This window comes from Helobdella robusta (genome assembly GCF_000326865.2).
Source record: "Helobdella robusta unplaced genomic scaffold HELROscaffold_25, whole genome shotgun sequence".
Lineage (NCBI taxonomy): Eukaryota > Metazoa > Annelida > Clitellata > Rhynchobdellida > Glossiphoniidae > Helobdella > Helobdella robusta.
Genome location: NW_008704310.1, coordinates 1809115 through 1828414, shown reverse-complemented (window position 1 = coordinate 1828414; position 19300 = coordinate 1809115). Strand labels below are relative to the sequence as shown.

Sequence of the window (19300 nt, the reverse complement as noted above, 5' to 3'; positions counted from 1 at the left end):
CAACTTCGAGCATTCAGATGAATGATTGGTAGGTGATTGTTTTTCATTTTATTCTTCAATTTTATTATGTTAGATAATTCTTTTACAGTGTAATATTTTGATTCTTCGAGATTCTCTTCTATGAAGTTTTTATTCATTGCTATTTTTAGTTGAAACAACATTTGCCGACAGGTCATTGACAACATTTGCCGACGGATCATTGAAACACCATTCGCGGACGATGATTTGGTCTGGCCAGTTTTCTGCATTCATGAACTCAGCTGAGTCTGTTTCATAAATACAAACTCTGAATGCAGCGCTTGTCTGTTGAACATCGATTTTGTCAGAGTTCGTGTTTTGTGTGTTGATCGATGTTGTAGCTTGCTTTGAGCGGCGATTAAAAGTTGAGTTTTTGATTGCTGAGCAACCAAGCACCTCAATTTTCAATCCATTTATGTGTTCGCTTAACTCTTTTGCAGTGCATTGTTGGTCCAATCGACCAACGTAAAAAACTTTTCTTTTTGGCGAAGGTTTCATCGCTTTCAAATTTGTTTGTTTATCAGTTTGGGTGCCTATAACTGTTTTCATATTTGCTATGTTAGTGTTGTGTGTTTTTTTCTTTGTTTTCAACATGTTGATGTTCGCCACGTGTTGAACATTCGCCACGTGTTGAACATTCGCCACGTGTTGAACATTCGCCACGTGTTGAACATTTGAGCTCTTTTTAATTTTACGTTTTACAATCTCTGGCCAGTCAGATTGCTTGCTCGATTCGGTCTTGCAATCGGATTCCTGCTTTCTTTCTACTTTTGGGCTATTGTTAATAGCCGCATCATTTACTATTTCTCGGAAGATGTTTCTTTCTTCAATAAATAGTTCTTCTAATTTTTTTAACTTTTCGTCAAGAATTGACTCAAATTTAGCTTTTTTTGAGCTTGGAATTTTAAAAAGGTTGAGAGCAGCATACTGAGGCAATTTGCTTTCAATTTTGTTGCTCAGAATAGTTTTTATTGTTAGTATTAAATCACTAACCTTGTCCTTTTTAGAGTTTCCAGAACTGTTTGGCTTTATTTTATCATCTTTTTCTAGATTTAATGCATCTAGATCGCTGGTAAGTATTTTTTTTGCTATTCTAATATCTTCACAATTGTAGAAATCCATTATTTCGTAAATGAATTCCGCATCGTCAATTTTGTCAGAATTATTAAATAAATAACACAATAACTCGTTAATGCAAACCGCTCGCGACATCGTACCGGATACATACATACATCGTACATACATACATACATACATACATACATACATACATACATACATACATACATACATACATACATACATACATACATACATACATACATACATTGTTGTGAACAGCATTCTCTGTATGGGTCGTAACGATAAATCCTGCTCGGATATGGATAAACTAACACCTGATCGATTTATGTGCTATTTCAATGAAAAGTTAAGCAAGCTGAGAGATAGTGTCAACAACGATGCTCAACCGAGCCTGGCAGAATTCCAATCAGGTGTCAGTAATTGTTTGTTCTCAACGTTTTCTATGGTTTCTGAAGAGGAGGTAATACAGTTAGTTCAAAATTCACCTACAAAGTCGTGTCAACAAGATGTAATACCTACCCACGTATTAAAGAAGTTTATAAAACTATTCGCACCATTTTGGCAGGCCTGATAAACAGCAGTTTAAATGTGTGACAGTTTCCTTCTGGCTGCAAGCATGCTATCATAACTCCGCTGCTGAAGAAACATAATCTAGACGAAAATGATGTTTGGAACTACAGACCAATTTATAATCTGTCTTTCCTATCCAAAATTATCGAACGTGTGATTGCCAGGCAAACACTCAGTTACTTGAACAATAACAATTATTGCCGAAATATTAATCAATTATGTTGTTAAGTTCAGTTTTTGTTAGATAGCGCTTTTGAGATTTCTTTAATTAGCGCTTCATAAATGTTTCAATAATAATAATAATAATACATACATACATACATACATACATACATACATACATACATACATACATACATACATACATACATACATACATACATACCGACAGTGGTTGGTCCCAGGCTCAGCTGCCTGTGCGATTTGGTGGGCTGGGGTTGCTTAGCGTGGTTCAGCTGGCTCCCGTTGTTTATAATTCTTTTGCCGCTGCCACTCTCGACCTGCAGTCTTCCCTGCTCCACCGGTTTTTTCGTTGCCGCGATATTCTTCCCCCAGTGTCCGCCCCGGGGGACCGTACGCACGTCCAAATTTTGAACGAAGAATATAAAAAAATCTTTCAAAATTTGTTGTCTTCATGCGGCGACGACTTTTCCACCGCTCGTTTGTTGGCCATGTCCAGCGTTGCCAGCTGTGGGTGGTTGAGATCGTGGCCCAACACCTCTTTGGGCACCAGGCTTGACGACGAGTCTGTGAGATTTGCCATTGGCTTCAGACATGGCCTGGTCATTCAAGGGCGGACGAGTTTGGGCACCACGGTTTGGTTTGTCGCTTGGGTGGGGGCCGTCAACTACGTCACTCAGCGCTAAACGAATACATTTGTCGGCTCTTCTCCAAGGCTTCAATCCCGGTTCTCAAGGAACCATCCGGCATTTTTTGCGCATGATGGTAGGCGCCCGGACGGATGCACACTAATAACTTGGAGAGCCGGCAGATGTTTGGCGTGGAATGTTACGGTCCCTGGCACCCTCGCCGAACGATACGTAAACCGACAAGTAAAGAATGCGGTTTGGCCGCGGCCAGGGCAACGGACGAGAAAATGAAAAAATATGGGAATGCCCTCCCCTCGATGGAATTCTTGCCAATATGTATCGATGTTCTTGGCCCGATGGACCCCAACACCCTTAAATTTCTTAAGGCAATATGCAAAATGATCAGCGTCAGATCAGGCGACAGCAGGGAACTGTTTTTCGCAACTAACCACATTTCGTTCATTTTATATTCCATCATCAATTACTTTTCTTTTATTTCTCTTATTATTATTATTTATTTTATTCTAACATATTTTATTTTTCATGTTTTATCATTTCTCTTTCTCACTTTTTGTATTTATTTTCTTATTTGTTTAATTTTGTTTTACTGCCTTGCATGTTGTTACAGTTTCTGCGTCTGTCAGATCCTGATTTTAAAGAATAATAATAAAAAAAGGACATAGGACAAATCTTTTTCTTCTTTTGTTGCCCCAAGCGTGGGCTCAGAGCAGCTGATCAAAGTGACAGTATGGCTTTTTTCTAGGCTAAGTTGCATCCTCATCAGCCGAAGTGAAATACCAAAAGGAGCCTTGTTAACAGCCTTTAGGAAGGAACTGCGAATAGCAAAACCAACTCCACCCGTTCGCATTTCTCCTGTTGGTCGACCCTGGCAGAAAAAGGTGTAACCGGCACCTTTTTCCTCAAACTTTTTGCTAAGTGCAGCAACGTCGATGCCAGAGCGGGCGAGCTCATGAGCCAAAATTGCAGTGTTACCTACGTTCATGTCGACTTTCCTTGTCCAGCAATGTACGTACATTCCAAGCAGCAAGGTTCAAGAAATTTTTTTTAACAACTTTTGAATTTTTACCGCAGAGAAGGATGTCCAGACAACCGCGGCAAGCTGCCAAAATACGGATGAGTTAGCAATGTTTAGGACAATCTTTTCTAGTCCCCTTTTCAACTCTGAATAAAACAGTGCGTCCCTAAATAGGGCTGCTTCGTCGTCTGGAGCGGGCACCGAACACCACCGTAGCTTTCAATAGATGAGCGATGTACATCTCACAGACCGCCTACGTGCTGATTTGTGGCTAAACACCTCCAGTGGCATCCTCCACCTTTGTCCGTCGCCACTCTTTAATCGCCGTAGGACTTTGCCCTCACAATGACAGCCCAGGTTTTCTCAGCCGGTCTTCATATGAAAGGTTTCTGCAAGATTTTATTACACGAGTTGCTCTTCTCTGTACCTCTTCTAAGTCATCAATTAAGCCGACTCGGTATGGATTCCATGCCTGGACACCTCCAAGTGCAATCTCACCAACGACTTGTACATAGTTACAAATGCCTCGTCTGAAAAGTATTTGAAATTCCTGGCAATTATATCTAACATAGAGTTTACCTTGTGAATTATTTTCAAAACATGGCTTTTGAAATTTAATTTATCATCCACTATGATTTCGAGATCTGATACTTTCTCCACTATAGACAAATAAACTTGTGATTCACTACTATCCAAAATGGTATATGGAAGACGTGATTTATTGGAGCATATTTTCAACAATTATCTGAATTTAGTTTTAATCTCCATTTATTAAACCAATCAGTTAATTTTTCAATGTCACGCAGAAAACTATTTATATTCTTTTCCCTCTTTATTACTCGATAGATTTTTGAATCATCTGCAAAAAGTATAATGTTGTCACAAACAGAAGAAATGTCGTTTATGATAATTTTAACAATGGGCTCAATACTCCACCTTGAGGGACCCTCTTTTGAACTGTTCTTGGCTCCGATAAATCTTGCCCTAAAAATTCTGTTGCTGAAAAAGTTCTCGATTCATTTTACTATTTTTTATATTCATTCCATACTTTTCCAACTTGAATAGTAAACGACTATAAGAAACTTTGTCAAACGCTTTCTCCAGATCTATATAGACTACATTGACCTCATGACCATGATCCACTCCCTCAGTTACATTGTCCAAAAATTTCAAAAGCTGAAAAACTGCGGAACGACCAAGAACAAATCGAAACTGATCTTCTGAAAATAGATCTGTCAGGTTTTTAGCTGCGACCGGGAAATTAACATGCAAAGGGACTGAATACATTGTGATAGTGGTGATAGACGAATGGCAATGAAGCAGGTAAAAATAGCAGCCAATCAGCGGGGTGTACAGAGTTGTTTAAATAAGTAGACCCGGGGAGTTTTAAAAGAGAGAGAAAAAAGATATAGTTCGGAAGTGTTGGCGAAAGCTGGTCGATAGTAATTAGTGGTAGTTCAAAAACTCTCGAAGTTACGCTGGTAGTTCGTGCAGTTGGTGGAAGCAGTTACGTCTGTGGTTGGTACAGTTAGCGGAGGCAGTTACGTCGGTGGTTGGTACAGTTGGCGGAGGCAGTTACGTCGGTGGCTGGTACAGTCGGTAAAGCCGTTACGTTGGTAGTTATTAAATTCCATAGTAGTCAGGGCAAACCCTGATAACGAAACGACATGTCAATTCAGCAAACGTGAGTTGACAACGCGTTCGACAACCTACCCGTCACTTCAGCAAGCGTGAAGCGATATTACGTTCTACAAACGACGCGTCAGTTCAGCAACGTGGATTGACAACACATTCAACAAGCTGCACACCCATTCAGCAAACGTGAATTGACAGTGTGCTCAACAAACGACACGGCATTTCAGCAGCGGTGAAGTGACAACACGTTGGCAGTCAACGAGGCCTCCGCCAGAAGCTCCGAAGACAACGTGACAGCCGGTGTCCACATTCGCAGTCATCGCTACATTTCGGGAACGATTATAATTTTTATTGTTGGGAACTGTTGTTGAACCCTTACATTTGGTGCCAGAAGTGGGATATTTGTCAAAAAAAGTACGGAAGTACGACAGATATCAATAGCTGTGAAACGAAGTTCCCCAGCGTTGAGTATTAAAATAAACCAAATTTTAATAATTATTAATTTTTGAACGTGGGTGTGACGAAAATGAATCGCGATAATAAAAATAAACAAAATCTAATAATTATTAATTTTTGAACGTGGGTGTGATGAAAGTGAATCGCGATAATAAAAAATGGACCGGTCGACGAGGTTAAAAACAAATAATCAGGAAGAAGAGAGTAAATTAGACCCAGTGCAGGCACTGCAGATGAAAATAATGGAAGAAGAAGGAAAGTTGCGGATGAAGTTGGCGGAGGAAGCGAAGCAAAAAGAGGAAGAAAGAAAGTCGCGGTTGATGTTGGAGGAGAAAGAAAGAAAGTGGCGGATGAAGTTGGAGGAGGAAGACAGAAGGATCAGAAGAGAGACAGATATTCGGAAAATAGAACGTAAGGAAGATACAGAAGAACAACTCGGAAGAAAAATACAGCAGCAAAAGTACGCGATTGGAATCAAAGGACGAGTGGGGCCGATGATTGACATGTGCCCGTCTGACCCGCAAAGGATTGCACCATATTTCCAGCTCATTGAAGGCGTGTTTTAAAAGTTTCAAGTTGAGGACAGTCTGAAGGTTGAAATATTGCTATCCAAATTGGATGTAAAAATGAGGAACGTGATGAACGAACTAAATACTGACGAACGGTATGATTACGAGGTGGTGAAACAGCATATACTGCAACGATGTCGTTTCTCTCCTATGAAACTGCGGGACGAGTTTTTTTGGATCTAGGAAATCGAAGGATAAGACCTTTCCGGCATTTGCTGTCAGATTACTTAGTAGCCTCAGACTTTACTTTCAAAGTCGGCAAGCCGAATCATTTGACAAAGCGTGGTCACTTCTAGTGGCAGAACGTATGGAGGAACTGCTGCTGATGAACTTATTGGATCATATTCTTACGCGAGAGAGTGAGGATTGGTTTACACATGACCAGATGGCTGACATACTGGAGCGCTATGAAGCCAACATGGATATGATCTGTTCCACCTCTCACGCGGCCGGTTATAAGGTACGACCGATAACGGATCAGGATAATCTGAATACGAAATGGCAGAAGGCGGAGACAAAAAAGGGACCAGTGTCAGTAAGTGGTTGTTATAGCTGTGGTAACACCGGTCATTTTGCCAAGCATTGTCTGAGGAGAATGAAGGATGAACCAGTAAAACGGATCATAAAATGCCAGGTTAATCAGATGTTAGATGGTACAGTGAAGGAGCAGGCCCAGGAGGGAGTTGGTAAAAGGGTGCAAATTAGAAAATTCTTCAAAAGACACTTTGTGAAGGTCCAGGTACAGGGAAAACAATTCTGCGATTTTCTGGTGGATAGTGGAGCCGAGGTTTGTTGCATCAGTAAAAAATTGTTTGATGCTTTAAATCTAGAGCGGATGGGCCAACTACGGATTGTGGGATTGGATGAACAGACAGAGTAAGAAGGTTGACGCTACCTGGGTAACTGTGACTCCCCAGATAAAACACTGAAGTCATTGCACCAACTGTGGAAGTGTGGTGTGCCATTATACCAGATGCGAGCGAAAAGCTTCTTATCACACCCGGTGTAGTTGAACGTTTGAAGGAGACAGAAGAATATGCAGTGCCGAGGGTGAGTTTGGAAAGAGATACAAGAAATGCCTCGGGTAAAGCTATTCGAAGAAGGATAGAAACATTTGATGGACTAGCACAAGAAGGTAGAGGACGGATGTTTTACGATCCGGAGGTTGGGCTCACACAATGGGAACCATGGAATCAAGAAGCTAATAATAATAATAATGATAATGTCAGGCAGTCAGTGATCAGCAGATTCGAGGAGGAGAAGGAAGAAGTTGGTAAATGTAATAAATATAATTCAGATGTCGGTGGTGTCCGTAAAGCAGACGTGGCTGGGTTAGTCGAATCAGAGGTCAGCAGTACAGAGCAGGAGGATGACGAAGAAGGTGGTGAAAATGGTCAGTTTGATGACAATAGTAATCATGTTGGTAGGTCCGATGGTTGGGTAAGGGACAAAGAAGATGATATTGGTAGATCACCTAAGGACGAAATATGTAACAATTGTAATGTAAAGATGTTAAAAGCTGTTGGTGGACCAGTGGTAGAAGAAGACGACAAAGATAACAATAGTAATGGTGGGTTAGTAGTAGAATCGGAGGAGGTCAGTGATGAGGATGGCGACGATGAAAGAAAGAATGATGAAGGGGAAAATGACACCCACACGACAGGTACGAACGACTGCAAGGAAGTTAGAGGAAAAGCACAAAGAGGGTGCACCTGGGACGGAAGGAATTCATTCAAGAACAACGAAACTGTCCCTCACTGCAAAAATATTGGCAGTATGCTGTGGTCAACAAAAAGAACTTCTGTATTGAAGATGATGTTTTATATCACAAGGAAACGGTTATGGGTCACAAGGTGAGACAACTGTGTTTGCTCACGGGTAGGATCAAAACGGTATTGGAATTGGGGCATGATGCGCCAACGGCTGGACACATGGACACAAGTCGACCAGACAACGAATTGCGTTGAGTTTCTGGTTTACCGAAATGTCAAACAAGATACGGTAATATTGTAAATCATGTGAAACCTGTCAGCTGAGAGCTCCTACGCGGACGTCAAAGAGGATCCCCATCACTCCGATCTCGAGGAACGATGAAATGCCATTCTCCCATTTAGTCATGGACTGTTTCGGACCGATAGTAACTCCGGAAGCAGGAACCCAACTACAATACCATTATGCCTTGGTGGTAGTGGATTTGTTCACAAGATGGCCCATGGCATACCCCATGAAACGCATCAACGCCGTGGTCACGCGCGATAATATTTTGCAGATTTTTATGACTTTTTCTGTACCAAAGATTATCAGTTCAGACCGAGGTACCATTTCACCAGTCGTCTCACCCAGGAGATGTTAATGAGATTGGGATGCAGTCCACGATTCAATTCAACAGGTCATCCGGAAGCATCAGGAGTGGTAGAACGGTGTAATCAATCACTAAAATCAATGATATTCAAGTTAGCGAAAGATCGACCACGAAGCTGGCATCGATTGTTGCCTTTTGTCCTATGGAGCCTACGGGAGAAACCCACGTCAACGACGCATGTAAGTTTATTCACGATGTTATTTGGGACATTACCCGAGGTCCGTTATCAATTTTAAGGGAATCATGGATAGGAGACCGTTGTTCTCCTTTGAATATTGGTAGAATACCAGATGAGTATTTAAGGACTCTAAGAAACAATCTGAAAGAAGCAAAAACATTTGCGGAGGGACATGCCGACCAAGAGCAACAACGCTATACCCATCAATACAACTTACGGAGTACTGATCGACAGTTTCAGTTGGAAGATTTGGTCATCCTGTTGATACTTGCTCTGTTACGAAACAAGTGGTGTAACAAGTGGCAAGGGCCAGGAACAGTGGTGAAGGTAAAATCCCCTCAATTCTACGTGGTTGAAATTAACGGACAACGACACCATGTACACATCAATCGTTTGCGGAAATACAACAGCCGAATTGAGGAAGCCGTCGTTAGTAGCTGCGCTATACTTCTGGATGGTGAAGAAGATTTTGGTAAGTTACGGTCATACGAACCTCAAGGTGATCAGAATGTGAACGAGATAGATGAGTACATTGGGGGTATGTCACACTTGTCTGCGAAACGGAAGGTGCAGGTGAAGGAGTTGGTGAGGAGATTTCATCAGATATTTGCGACCAAGGTGGGGCTGTATACAGCGGTTCAACACAGAATCAGGGTAAGTTCTGAATTCAAACTCAAGCAAATGCGGACCTATAAGGTACCAGAACTACTCAAAAAGGAGGTGAAGGCACAGATCGAGATGATGTTAGAGCAGGATATATTGTGCCGTCTACTAGTGAAATGGCCAGTCCAGTTGTATGTATCCTGAAGAAAAATGGAGGAGTAAGACTGGTAATTGACTACAGATACGTCAATAAATATTTAGCTGGTGATGGCTACCCCACCCCTGACGTGCGGAAAGTATTGCAAAAGGTCAGTAAGGCTCAATACATCAGCAGTTTTGACTCTCGAAGTGGATACTGGCAGATTCCAATGGAGGAACAGTCAAAATATTTGACGGCATTTGTCTACGACGATGGGTTGTATGAATTTAAACGCATGCCGTTTGGATTGAAGTCAGCAAGCATCACTTCCACTCGAGCGATGGGTGAACTAACCAAAGACATGAGAAAATTTACTGAGGCATACATTGATGATGTGGCAGTTTTCTCTCAGACTTGGGACGAACATATACAGCATCTACAGATTTTTTGCTGTAGTGAACAAAGCAGGATTAACGTTCGATATAAAAAAATGTCGAATTGCAGAAAAGAAGATACCATTCTTGGGACATGTGGTGGGATCAGGAAAAATTGACATAGATCTTACAAAGCTACAAAAGCTGGACAATATCCGATCGCCTACTACGAAGAGGGAGGTACGAAAGATTCTGGGATTTTTTACTATTTCCAAAGTTTTATACCACAGCTCGCCAAAAGACTTTCTAGCATTACTGATTTGACTAAAAGCCGAGCAGGTAGTACGATACGATGGACGGTAGAACATCAAAGGAGCCTGGACGAAGTTACACAACAATTAAGAAACGCCACCAGCTTATACACTATCGATTACACGCGTTCCTTTGGTCTGATTACTGATGCTAGTGATCATACTATTGGTTGTTGCCTAGTAAAACAAGATGACATGGCGAAAGAAAGACCTGCTGCGTTCGCAAGCAGGAAGTTATCAGATGTGCAAAGACGTTGGTCAACCATTGAGAAGGAGGAATATGCCATACTTTGGGCAATACAAAAATTCCGAAGTTGGATTTGCTTGTCCCCGATCTATGTTTATACGGATCATAATCCGTTGATATATTTGACAGAAAAGGCTCTAAAAAGTTCGAAATTGATGAAATGGGTGCTGGCCTTCCAGGAGTATGATCTACATATCAAATACCGGGCGGAAACTGCGGAACGACCAAGAACAAATCCAAACTAATCTTCTGAAAATAGATCTGTCAGGGTTTTAGCTGCGACCGGGAAATTAACATACAAAGGGTATGAATACATTGTGATAGTGGTGATAGACGAATGGCAATGAAGCAGGTAAAAATAGCAGCCAAACAGCGGGGTGTACAGAGTTGTTTAAATAAGTAGACCCGGGGAGTTTTAAAAGAGAGAGAAAAAAGATATAGTTCGGAAGTGTTGGCGAAAGCTGGTCGATAGTAATTAGTGGTAGTTCAAAAACTCTCGAAGTTACGCTGGTAGTTCGTGCAGTTGGTGGAAGCAGTTACGTCTGTGGTTGGTACAGTTGGCGGAGGTAGTTACGTCGGTGGTTGGTACAGTTGGCGGAGGCAGTTACGTCGGTGGTTGGTACGGTTGGCGGAGGCAGTTACGTCGGTGGTTGGTACGGTTGGCGGAAGCAGCTACGTCGGTGGTTGGTACAGTTGGCGGAGGCAGTTACGTCGGTGGTTGGTACAGTCGGTAAAGCGGTTACGTTGGTGGTTATTAAATTCCATAGTAGTCAGGGCAAACCCTGATAACGAAACGACATGTCAATTCAGCAAACGTGAGTTGACAACGCGTTCGACAACCTACCCGTCACTTCAGCAAGCGTGAAGCGATATTACGTTCTACAAACGACGCGTCAGTTCAGCAACGTGGATTGACAACACATTCAACAAGCTGCACACCCATTCAGCAAACGTGAATTGACAGTGTGCTCAACAAACGACACGGCATTTCAGCAGCGGTGAAGTGACAACACGTTGGCAGTCAACGAGGCCTCCGCCAGAAGCTCCGAAGACAACGTGACAGCCGGTGTCCACATTCGCAGTCATCGCTACATTTCGGGAACGATTATAATTTTTATTGTTGGGAACTGTTGTTGAACCCTTACATTTGGTGCTAGAAGTGGGATATTTGTCAAAAGAAGTACGGAAGTACGACAGATATCAATAGCTGTGAAACGAAGTTCCCCAGCGTTGAGTATTAAAATAAACCAAATTTTAATAATTATTAATTTTTGAACGTGGGTGTGACGAAAATGAATCGCGATAATAAAAAATGGACCGGTCGACGAGGTTAAAAACAAATAATCAGGAAGAAGAGAGTAAATTAGACCCAGTGCAGGCACTGCAGATGAAAATAATGGAAGAAGAAGGAAAGTTGCGGATGAAGTTGGCGGAGGAAGCGAAGCAAAAAGAGGAAGAAAGAAAGTCGCGGTTGATGTTGGAGGAGAAAGAAAGAAAGTGGCGGATGAAGTTGGAGGAGGAAGACAGAAGGATCAGAAGAGAGGCAGATAGTCGGAGAATAGAACGTAAGTAAGATACAGAAGAACAACTCGGAAGAAAAATACAGCAGCAAAAGTACGCGATTGGAATCAAAGGACGAGTGGGGCCGATGATTGACATGTGCCCGTCTGACCCGCAAAGGATTGCACCATATTTCCAGCTCATTGAAGGCGTGTTTGAAAAGTTTCAAGTTGAGGACAGTCTGAAGGTTGAAATATTGCTATCCAAATTGGATGTAAAAATGAGGAACGTGATGAACGAACTAAATACTGACGAACGGTATGATTACGAGGTGTATTCAGCAAACGTGAGTTGACAACTCGTTCGACAACCTACCCGTCACTTCAGCAGGCGTGAAGCGATATTACGTTCTACAAACGACGCGTCAGTTCAGCAACGTGGATTGACAACACATTCCACAAGCATTATCATCATAATCATCAGCAAAGGTCGAAAACGACTTCAATGCCGGGCAACAACAACCAAAATGGATTTCAGAATAAAATAAGTAACAACGACACTTTTAAACACGACCATGCATTCAACAATCCAGTCAACAAACCAAATAAAATCATACAACTATATTTGAAGAACTTGCAAACCAACAACAAGAGTACAGGAGTAATGAGGGGAGAAAGTTTTGTGAACCATCGGGTGAAAAAGAATCAAGTTCGTGACAGGAAAAACAATTATGCTCGTTCAAACGATAACAACAACAATAATAATATGACAACAACATGTTCAACAACTCCAGCCATTTTGTAAATAGACACAATAAAAATAGTCGTAGACAGATGCCACTAAATAAAAACAACAACGACGACGACGACGGCAATACAAATTACAGAAATAGTTATAATAAAGTAATTATCAACAGAAAAAATCATATTAATAAAAATGAAAAAATTAATAATAACAAGAAAGCTGAAAAAATTATTGAAATATATTCAATATAAATAATAATAATAATATATTATTATTATTATTCGTAAATTTTTATAGCGCTTATTACAAACAAAATTTTTCTCAAAAGCACTGTTTAGAAAAACAGTTGAATTGCTACGATAAATCAAATCTTATAATGAAAACAAAAAGGATTTCAATAATTTCTTGAATGATTTTTTTGTTAGTTCGGGCTGTCTTAGATAACTTGGTAGACTATTCCAAACGGCTGGTCCACATACTGAGAAACTTCTCTCCGCCATTTTTAAGATGGTTTGGGGCATAGACCTTAAGCAGACAGTTTTAAAAGACAGTCGTTTCGATGCATGCATTTCTTTCAAATAAACTGGCGCCATTCCCTTCATACATTTGAACATGATTGTTGATATTTTGAACAAAATTCTTTTTTTGACCATCAACCAGTGCAGTTCTCTGAATATCGGTGTAACTGAAAACTGAAAAAATCATTGAAATATATTCAATATGAATATGAATAATATATACATAATATATAAATAATACGATAATTTTATATCGCGAAAATACTGAAGTTATTCAAATTAGTATTAGAGCCTGACATGAAAACACATCACAGCAGACCAGCACTACAATGTATGTCCATTCCGCAAATGTTATTTAAGGAATATCATGACAATAAAATATTTTCAATTATCACCTATTCCAAAATAATTTCATTTTACGCGTCCACATTTACTTAACGTTTTTAAAATAGATGATGAATATTAGCACAAAAACTAAATTATGCAAGTGATCATTTTTAAAGTTTTTTAAAACTCATACTGTTTATGGCATTGATATTAATTTGTTAGATGAAAATTAATAAACATGCAGGCAGACATGGTACACAAATTTCATCAAGTCAAACTTAACGCATAGTAACATTGGCATTTTTTGTTTCTCTTCGCTATTGTAAGTATGTCTATTCAACATGTATTAAACAAGTTTGATAATTTTATATAATCGCTTGAACACCTAAACAATGGTTTACTTTTTTAATGGAACGTATTTTGTAGCTGTCTATTATACGACGATAACTTAAATAGTAAATGTTATTAGTTGTTATAAAATATAACATCGATGTTAATTTAGTTTTACAACCTTTCGTTATGCAAAATAATTTTAATGTTTTTTTTTGTAATTTTGAAATTTTTATAAAAATGTTTGTTAGATGATTTCAAAGAACTTGTACAATACCAAATTTGTTGAATGTAATAAATGGATTGAAAAAATTATAAACACGTTGTCTCCAAATTTAATAATTAAATATGAATGAGACCTGGTGTGCTCTCAATATTTCCATCTTGAAGTGCTTCGTGTTGTTCTTGTTGCACGTACATCATACGAGATCTGACAGCTTCGGCAGCTTGGCTAGCTCTTACTTCCAACAACTGAACTCAATCGCCCAGGAGCATTTGGGAGTGGACAAATTTGAGGTTTGAGTATGTGATATAAGTCTACTCGGTTGCACGTGCATTATTATTTTGAGCAAAAGAAAAATAATTTGCGTCATGTAAATAAACGATCGACCAACCAAAGTTTTAAATATGACAAATTCTTAGTATTTTATGATTGAAAACTGAAAATTATTTAAATGGGCATTATTATTTTTCATTTGATTCTTTAAAAATTCAAAATCCGAAAGACACAGAAACGGTTGTTACAACATGCAAAGTAATAGTATGGAATGATAACGAAAAAATAAATAAATCGGAGTAAAATATTTATGCATGAGAAGCATGGAAAACGAAATAATGATTTAAAAAAAATGAATAAAATAATTATGTGACTATTTAAAGAAGCAAGTTATGTGATCAACAAGAGAAAAGAATGATAAGGAGTAGGAATGTTTAAGCTTAGTAAGCATGGAATATAAAACAGTGATTTAAAAAAACGAATGAACAGAATACTAATTAATCGACTAGCTTTTGACTTAGTAAGTAAGTTAAGAGTTTGTAAAAGAAAATGAATAGACAAAAATGAAAAAATGACAAATATTTAACGAGTGTTAATATATTTTAGGTGTCTTGTGATGAAAGCCTTTTCCTTGATAAGTTGATCGAGTGACGACTGGATAGTTGTGCTCACGGTGGCAAAGATTGAGTGTAGTAGTTATCGAAGTCTAAAATTACACTACTTCTAAAAATTCATGTTGTAGTTAACCAAGTAATCTGATTTTACATGTATTCTCATTTCCTATTTTCACCTATTTGGTGATTTCATAAACTTGTGACATTTACACACATTTCAACATTTAGGTTTTTTAAAATATTCACCGTCCTTTTTAACTTTGCTAATTTTTTGCCAATCTATTTGTAAACTTTGAGATTTAAAAAACAATTTTTTTTCTCACGCAAACCATCAATTTACCTGTTTTATTGGGTTGCATGTGCTCTTTTTTTGCAACTCATGTACATTGATGTTGGCTCCTACAAATTCTTAAAAAAGTTATTTCGTGTTTTTGTTTACCAGTTAAGCAGCATTTTTAATTTCTTTTGACTCTGGTTTATTAGAGTTTTTTGGTTTTTCATTTATCTTTTTAGTTTACTTCGTAACTTGCTAATTTTAGAATTGATGTCGATCAATTCTTACTCAGAAGATTCAACTCGAAATATTTGATTGAAATCAAATTTTTAGCAAGTATTAATAATATAAAAAAATGACTTACCGCTGTCTGTCAGGCAGAGATATTTTCTAAAATGGAACCTAATTTATGCAATGCATGAACAAGCGTTTTCAAATTTCTAATCTTTCCGTTTTATTTTTTTTAAATAAAATTAAATATTTAAAATTAATTTGTTTATTGATTCAGGATTTTTATAATTCTATTCCCACATATATTTTGCGGAAAGAAAAAAATGAAATCATTCGGAACGTGCGTTTTTTTAATAATTTTTCGACAAAAAATGTTTAAAATAATATCAATGCAAGTATTTAATGATACAAATAATGTAAATTGTAAAAGGAAACTTTAAATTTAGATAACGCAAAGATTAGAAAGCAGGCTGGATGCGAGTGTTAATGACATTGACCGAATGATTGAACTACTTGATGACAAATCGGGAGATATTCAGATTAGATTATGTCCCAGCTCATCTGCTCCCGGATACAATTTCAATATAGACTTTTTCATTGATGTGAGTAAGATTTTTAATTTTTTGCAATGTTTAAAATAAAAATAACTCAGTCAAAATTTGCAGGTTAATTTGGAAACCATGTGTTCTAATAACGTGAGATTGAATTCTGTTTCTGAAAACTTTTACAATTTTGTGAAAGATCGTTATTCAAGTAACTACTTCAGAAACAAGTGGTATTACACATCTGAAACTGGTCCAACTGTCATGTATCCAGCAATCGTTCTGCCAAGCACGTCTGATTATAGATTGAGGTTTAATATGATCAATTCAAACTTTAATTCAATTAAAAAATTCATGAAGAATGATTAATTATTATTCATACTTTATAAATGCAACAGATCGAGCTACATCAACACAATAAGTCAGAAAGCCAAACATGTGCTTCTGCTCTTTCAAAGCTCAATTTCGGTGACGCAAGTATCAGACAAAATGATCATGGTGGCAAACGTTATACTGGACTCATTAAGCTCTCGTGACAGAGTATATATATTTCATAACATCTTGTTTATTCGTGTATATATATATATATTTTTTTATTATTATTATTATTATTATTATTAAATGCATTTGTATAGCGCCTATTAAATGAAATCTCACAGGCACTCTCAAAATCCAGCAACAATAAATTAATGATTGTCAAAAGTCAACAGTTTATCCACTATGTACATTAAACAAATATACAATGCATACTTGTATAATATAAAAACAGCGGGTAAATGAAAAAAATTAAGTCAAATTAACAAATCTTAAATTTAAAGTTTGCAAATAAAACATGACAATAGTTCCATATCATCGTTTCACATCTGAACATGTCCTGACATTGACATCGGCATTTCTGGTGCTGCCACTTTTGCTGTTGTTATTGAAAACCCAATTCCTAACCTGAACATAATCAGGCCAAGAACTTGGTCTTTCAACTATTTCCGCATACTTCTCATCTTCACACAACCGGAATGAAGTAGAAGAGTGGGCTTCATCAAGTTTTATCTAGTCATCTCTCCTCTTGAATACAGGGTAGCAAGACAAAACTTTAACATAAATTGACTATATATATATATATATATATATATATATATATATATATATATATAATTGATGAAAATATGAAAATTACAGCATGTTTGGCGTTAGTTAACTTCCTTTTTAACTTTTCGATTTTTCTAACGGTTGATCGTAAACCATTCTCAAGTTTCTTGGATTCAAAACCAAAAATTGTGTTTATTTTATGCATGATAGAACAAAAAAGCTTTTTACGGTATTCCTATACCATATTCGGTGTTCGAATTGATACGTAGTGTATGTGCCCAGATGCTCAAATATACATAAAATATGTCTCTACTCTACTTTGTTGATTCCTTGTTTGTTCAAAATGAATACTATATATATATATATATATATATATATATATATATATATATATATATATATATATATATATATATATGTGTGTGTGTGTGTGTGTGTGTGTGTGTATATATTTATATATTATTATAAGAAAACTTGCATAGCGACTTATATAGAACTACCCAAAGTCGCTATCCAGCATAACCAAAGAAATATTTTGTCCATTTAAGTGATCAAACAAAAACATAAATATTTCGAAAATAAACATAAGTATACATTGTAAAAAGAACTAAAACAAAACAGATAAATCCTTTAAATATATATATATAAATGCACACATATTCTCTCGACCATACCCAATCACCCAAAGTCATGTAACCGATCACACACAATTACGCACAGAAGATACACAATAACATATAATTCAGAAAAACCAACAGATAAATAGCCAACCACCAGCACAATATTAATAAATCAATTCTAATTATTAGAAACACACGAAACACACACATCTCATAACATCCAAAACACATTCAACGTAAGCACATCCAATCATAAAACATAAAACACCCACATACATTACGTACTCGACCACTCAATTATATAATTAAAACGTAAATAAAAATAAAAACAGCATAAAACAAATGAATGTTCCGTTATCGTTAAGCTACATTCATAAACAACAAAAGCAACATGCAACATACTATTCACAACTTCAACAGGTATGTTTTCAATTCTATCCTAAACTGCAACAGTGACATCCCTGGTCGACGAATGACGCATGGACGACTGTTTCATACTTTCGTACCACATACAGCAAAGTTACGAAACCCAATCTTCAATTTTGACACCCGATCTGTCAAGTAATTCTGATTATTTGATCTCAAGACAAAATTCTGAGCAGTCATATCTTTGAGTACAAACATCTCCTTCAAATATCGTGTTGCCAAACCATTTAAACACTTGAACATTAATAAACAAATTTTAAAAACAATCATTTTTTTCAATTACCAACCAGTGCAAATCCTTAATCAATGGAGTCAGATTAGCATCAAGTGTGAAACCCAGAATTGTGGATGATCTTTCGAATTTAACAATGGCATCATCCATTTCTAGTGCATCTCGATGTAGTTTAGACATCCAAATATTTACTGCAGAAAACACATCTTTTAGTCCTTCAGTTAATCATCAAACTTTTCAACAGGAGCACATGACACTAACTGAATGTCATCTGCATACGCATAACACTCCATCTTATGATCCTCCATCATGTCAAACACATCAGCAGTATACAACAAGAAAAAAATGGTCCCAACACTGATCCCTGAGGGACGCTGGTTAATCTTATGATCTTATGATCCTCCATCATGTCAAACACATCAGCAGTATACAACAAGAAAAAAATGGTCCCAACACTGATCCCTGAGGGACGCTGGTTAACATTTTTTCTTCATCCGAATATTCATTACTAAAAAATTGTTAAATTTCTTGTCACGTAGATCGTTTAATTAATTGATATAATATTAAAATACATTAAAAGAAGAGAAATAAACTAAGCAACATTCTTGACTTGTCTATTATCAACCGGATCAGCAGAAAAGAGGAAAAAGTGGTGAAGTTACATACAAAGCAAAGAAAATTTGGTCCAAAGAAAATAAATGTATATTATAAATCATAATGTTATAATATAAAACATAAAACTTAACACCTTCTTATTTTATTTAAAACATTAGATGACCTTAACCTAAATGTTCTGAAGACCCATCGCACACATCAGATTCTTTAGTCTTGGTCCTACCATTGGTTTTGTCAAGGCATCAGCAACTTGAAGTTCTGTCGCAACTCGTTCAACTGAAACTTCTTCTTCTGCAACCTTTTCTCTGACAAAGAAATGTTTAATGTGGATGTGCTTTGTTCTTCTGTGAAGTTC

At 37.6% G+C, this 19300-nt stretch overlaps 5 protein-coding genes across 5 annotated transcripts; 3 read left to right on the top strand and 2 right to left on the bottom strand.

Moving 5' to 3' along the window:
* Positions 1 to 129: 129 nt before the first annotated feature.
* On the bottom strand, positions 130 to 1140 carry HELRODRAFT_173118 (hypothetical protein; the record flags this gene model as incomplete). The annotated part of the gene is made up of 1 exon (XM_009019735.1): positions 130 to 1140. One exon carries the CDS (start codon positions 1138 to 1140, stop codon positions 130 to 132), a length of 1011 nt encoding a protein of 336 aa, XP_009017983.1.
* A 1980-nt stretch (positions 1141 to 3120) lies between these two features.
* HELRODRAFT_173117 (hypothetical protein) lies at positions 3121 to 3483 on the bottom strand (the record flags this gene model as incomplete). The annotated part of the gene is made up of 1 exon (XM_009019734.1): positions 3121 to 3483. One exon carries the CDS (start codon positions 3481 to 3483, stop codon positions 3121 to 3123), a length of 363 nt encoding a protein of 120 aa, XP_009017982.1.
* Positions 3484 to 5765: 2282 nt separating this feature from the next.
* Positions 5766 to 11124, top strand: HELRODRAFT_173116 (hypothetical protein; the record flags this gene model as incomplete). Its single annotated transcript, XM_009019733.1, has 4 exons — positions 5766 to 6067; positions 6360 to 6963; positions 7200 to 7960; positions 10893 to 11124. 4 exons carry the CDS (start codon positions 5766 to 5768, stop codon positions 11122 to 11124), a joined length of 1899 nt encoding a protein of 632 aa, XP_009017981.1.
* A 578-nt stretch (positions 11125 to 11702) lies between these two features.
* Positions 11703 to 12694, top strand: HELRODRAFT_173115 (hypothetical protein; the record flags this gene model as incomplete). The annotated part of the gene is made up of 3 exons (XM_009019732.1): positions 11703 to 11955; positions 12025 to 12236; positions 12374 to 12694. The coding sequence occupies 3 exons, from the start codon at positions 11703 to 11705 to the stop codon at positions 12692 to 12694; spliced, it is 786 nt and encodes a 261-aa protein (XP_009017980.1).
* Positions 12695 to 14157: 1463 nt separating this feature from the next.
* On the top strand, positions 14158 to 16697 carry HELRODRAFT_173114 (hypothetical protein; the record flags this gene model as incomplete). Its single annotated transcript, XM_009019731.1, has 5 exons — positions 14158 to 14325; positions 15871 to 16026; positions 16090 to 16277; positions 16365 to 16506; positions 16626 to 16697. The coding sequence occupies 5 exons, from the start codon at positions 14158 to 14160 to the stop codon at positions 16695 to 16697; spliced, it is 726 nt and encodes a 241-aa protein (XP_009017979.1).
* Positions 16698 to 19300: the final 2603 nt, after the last annotated feature.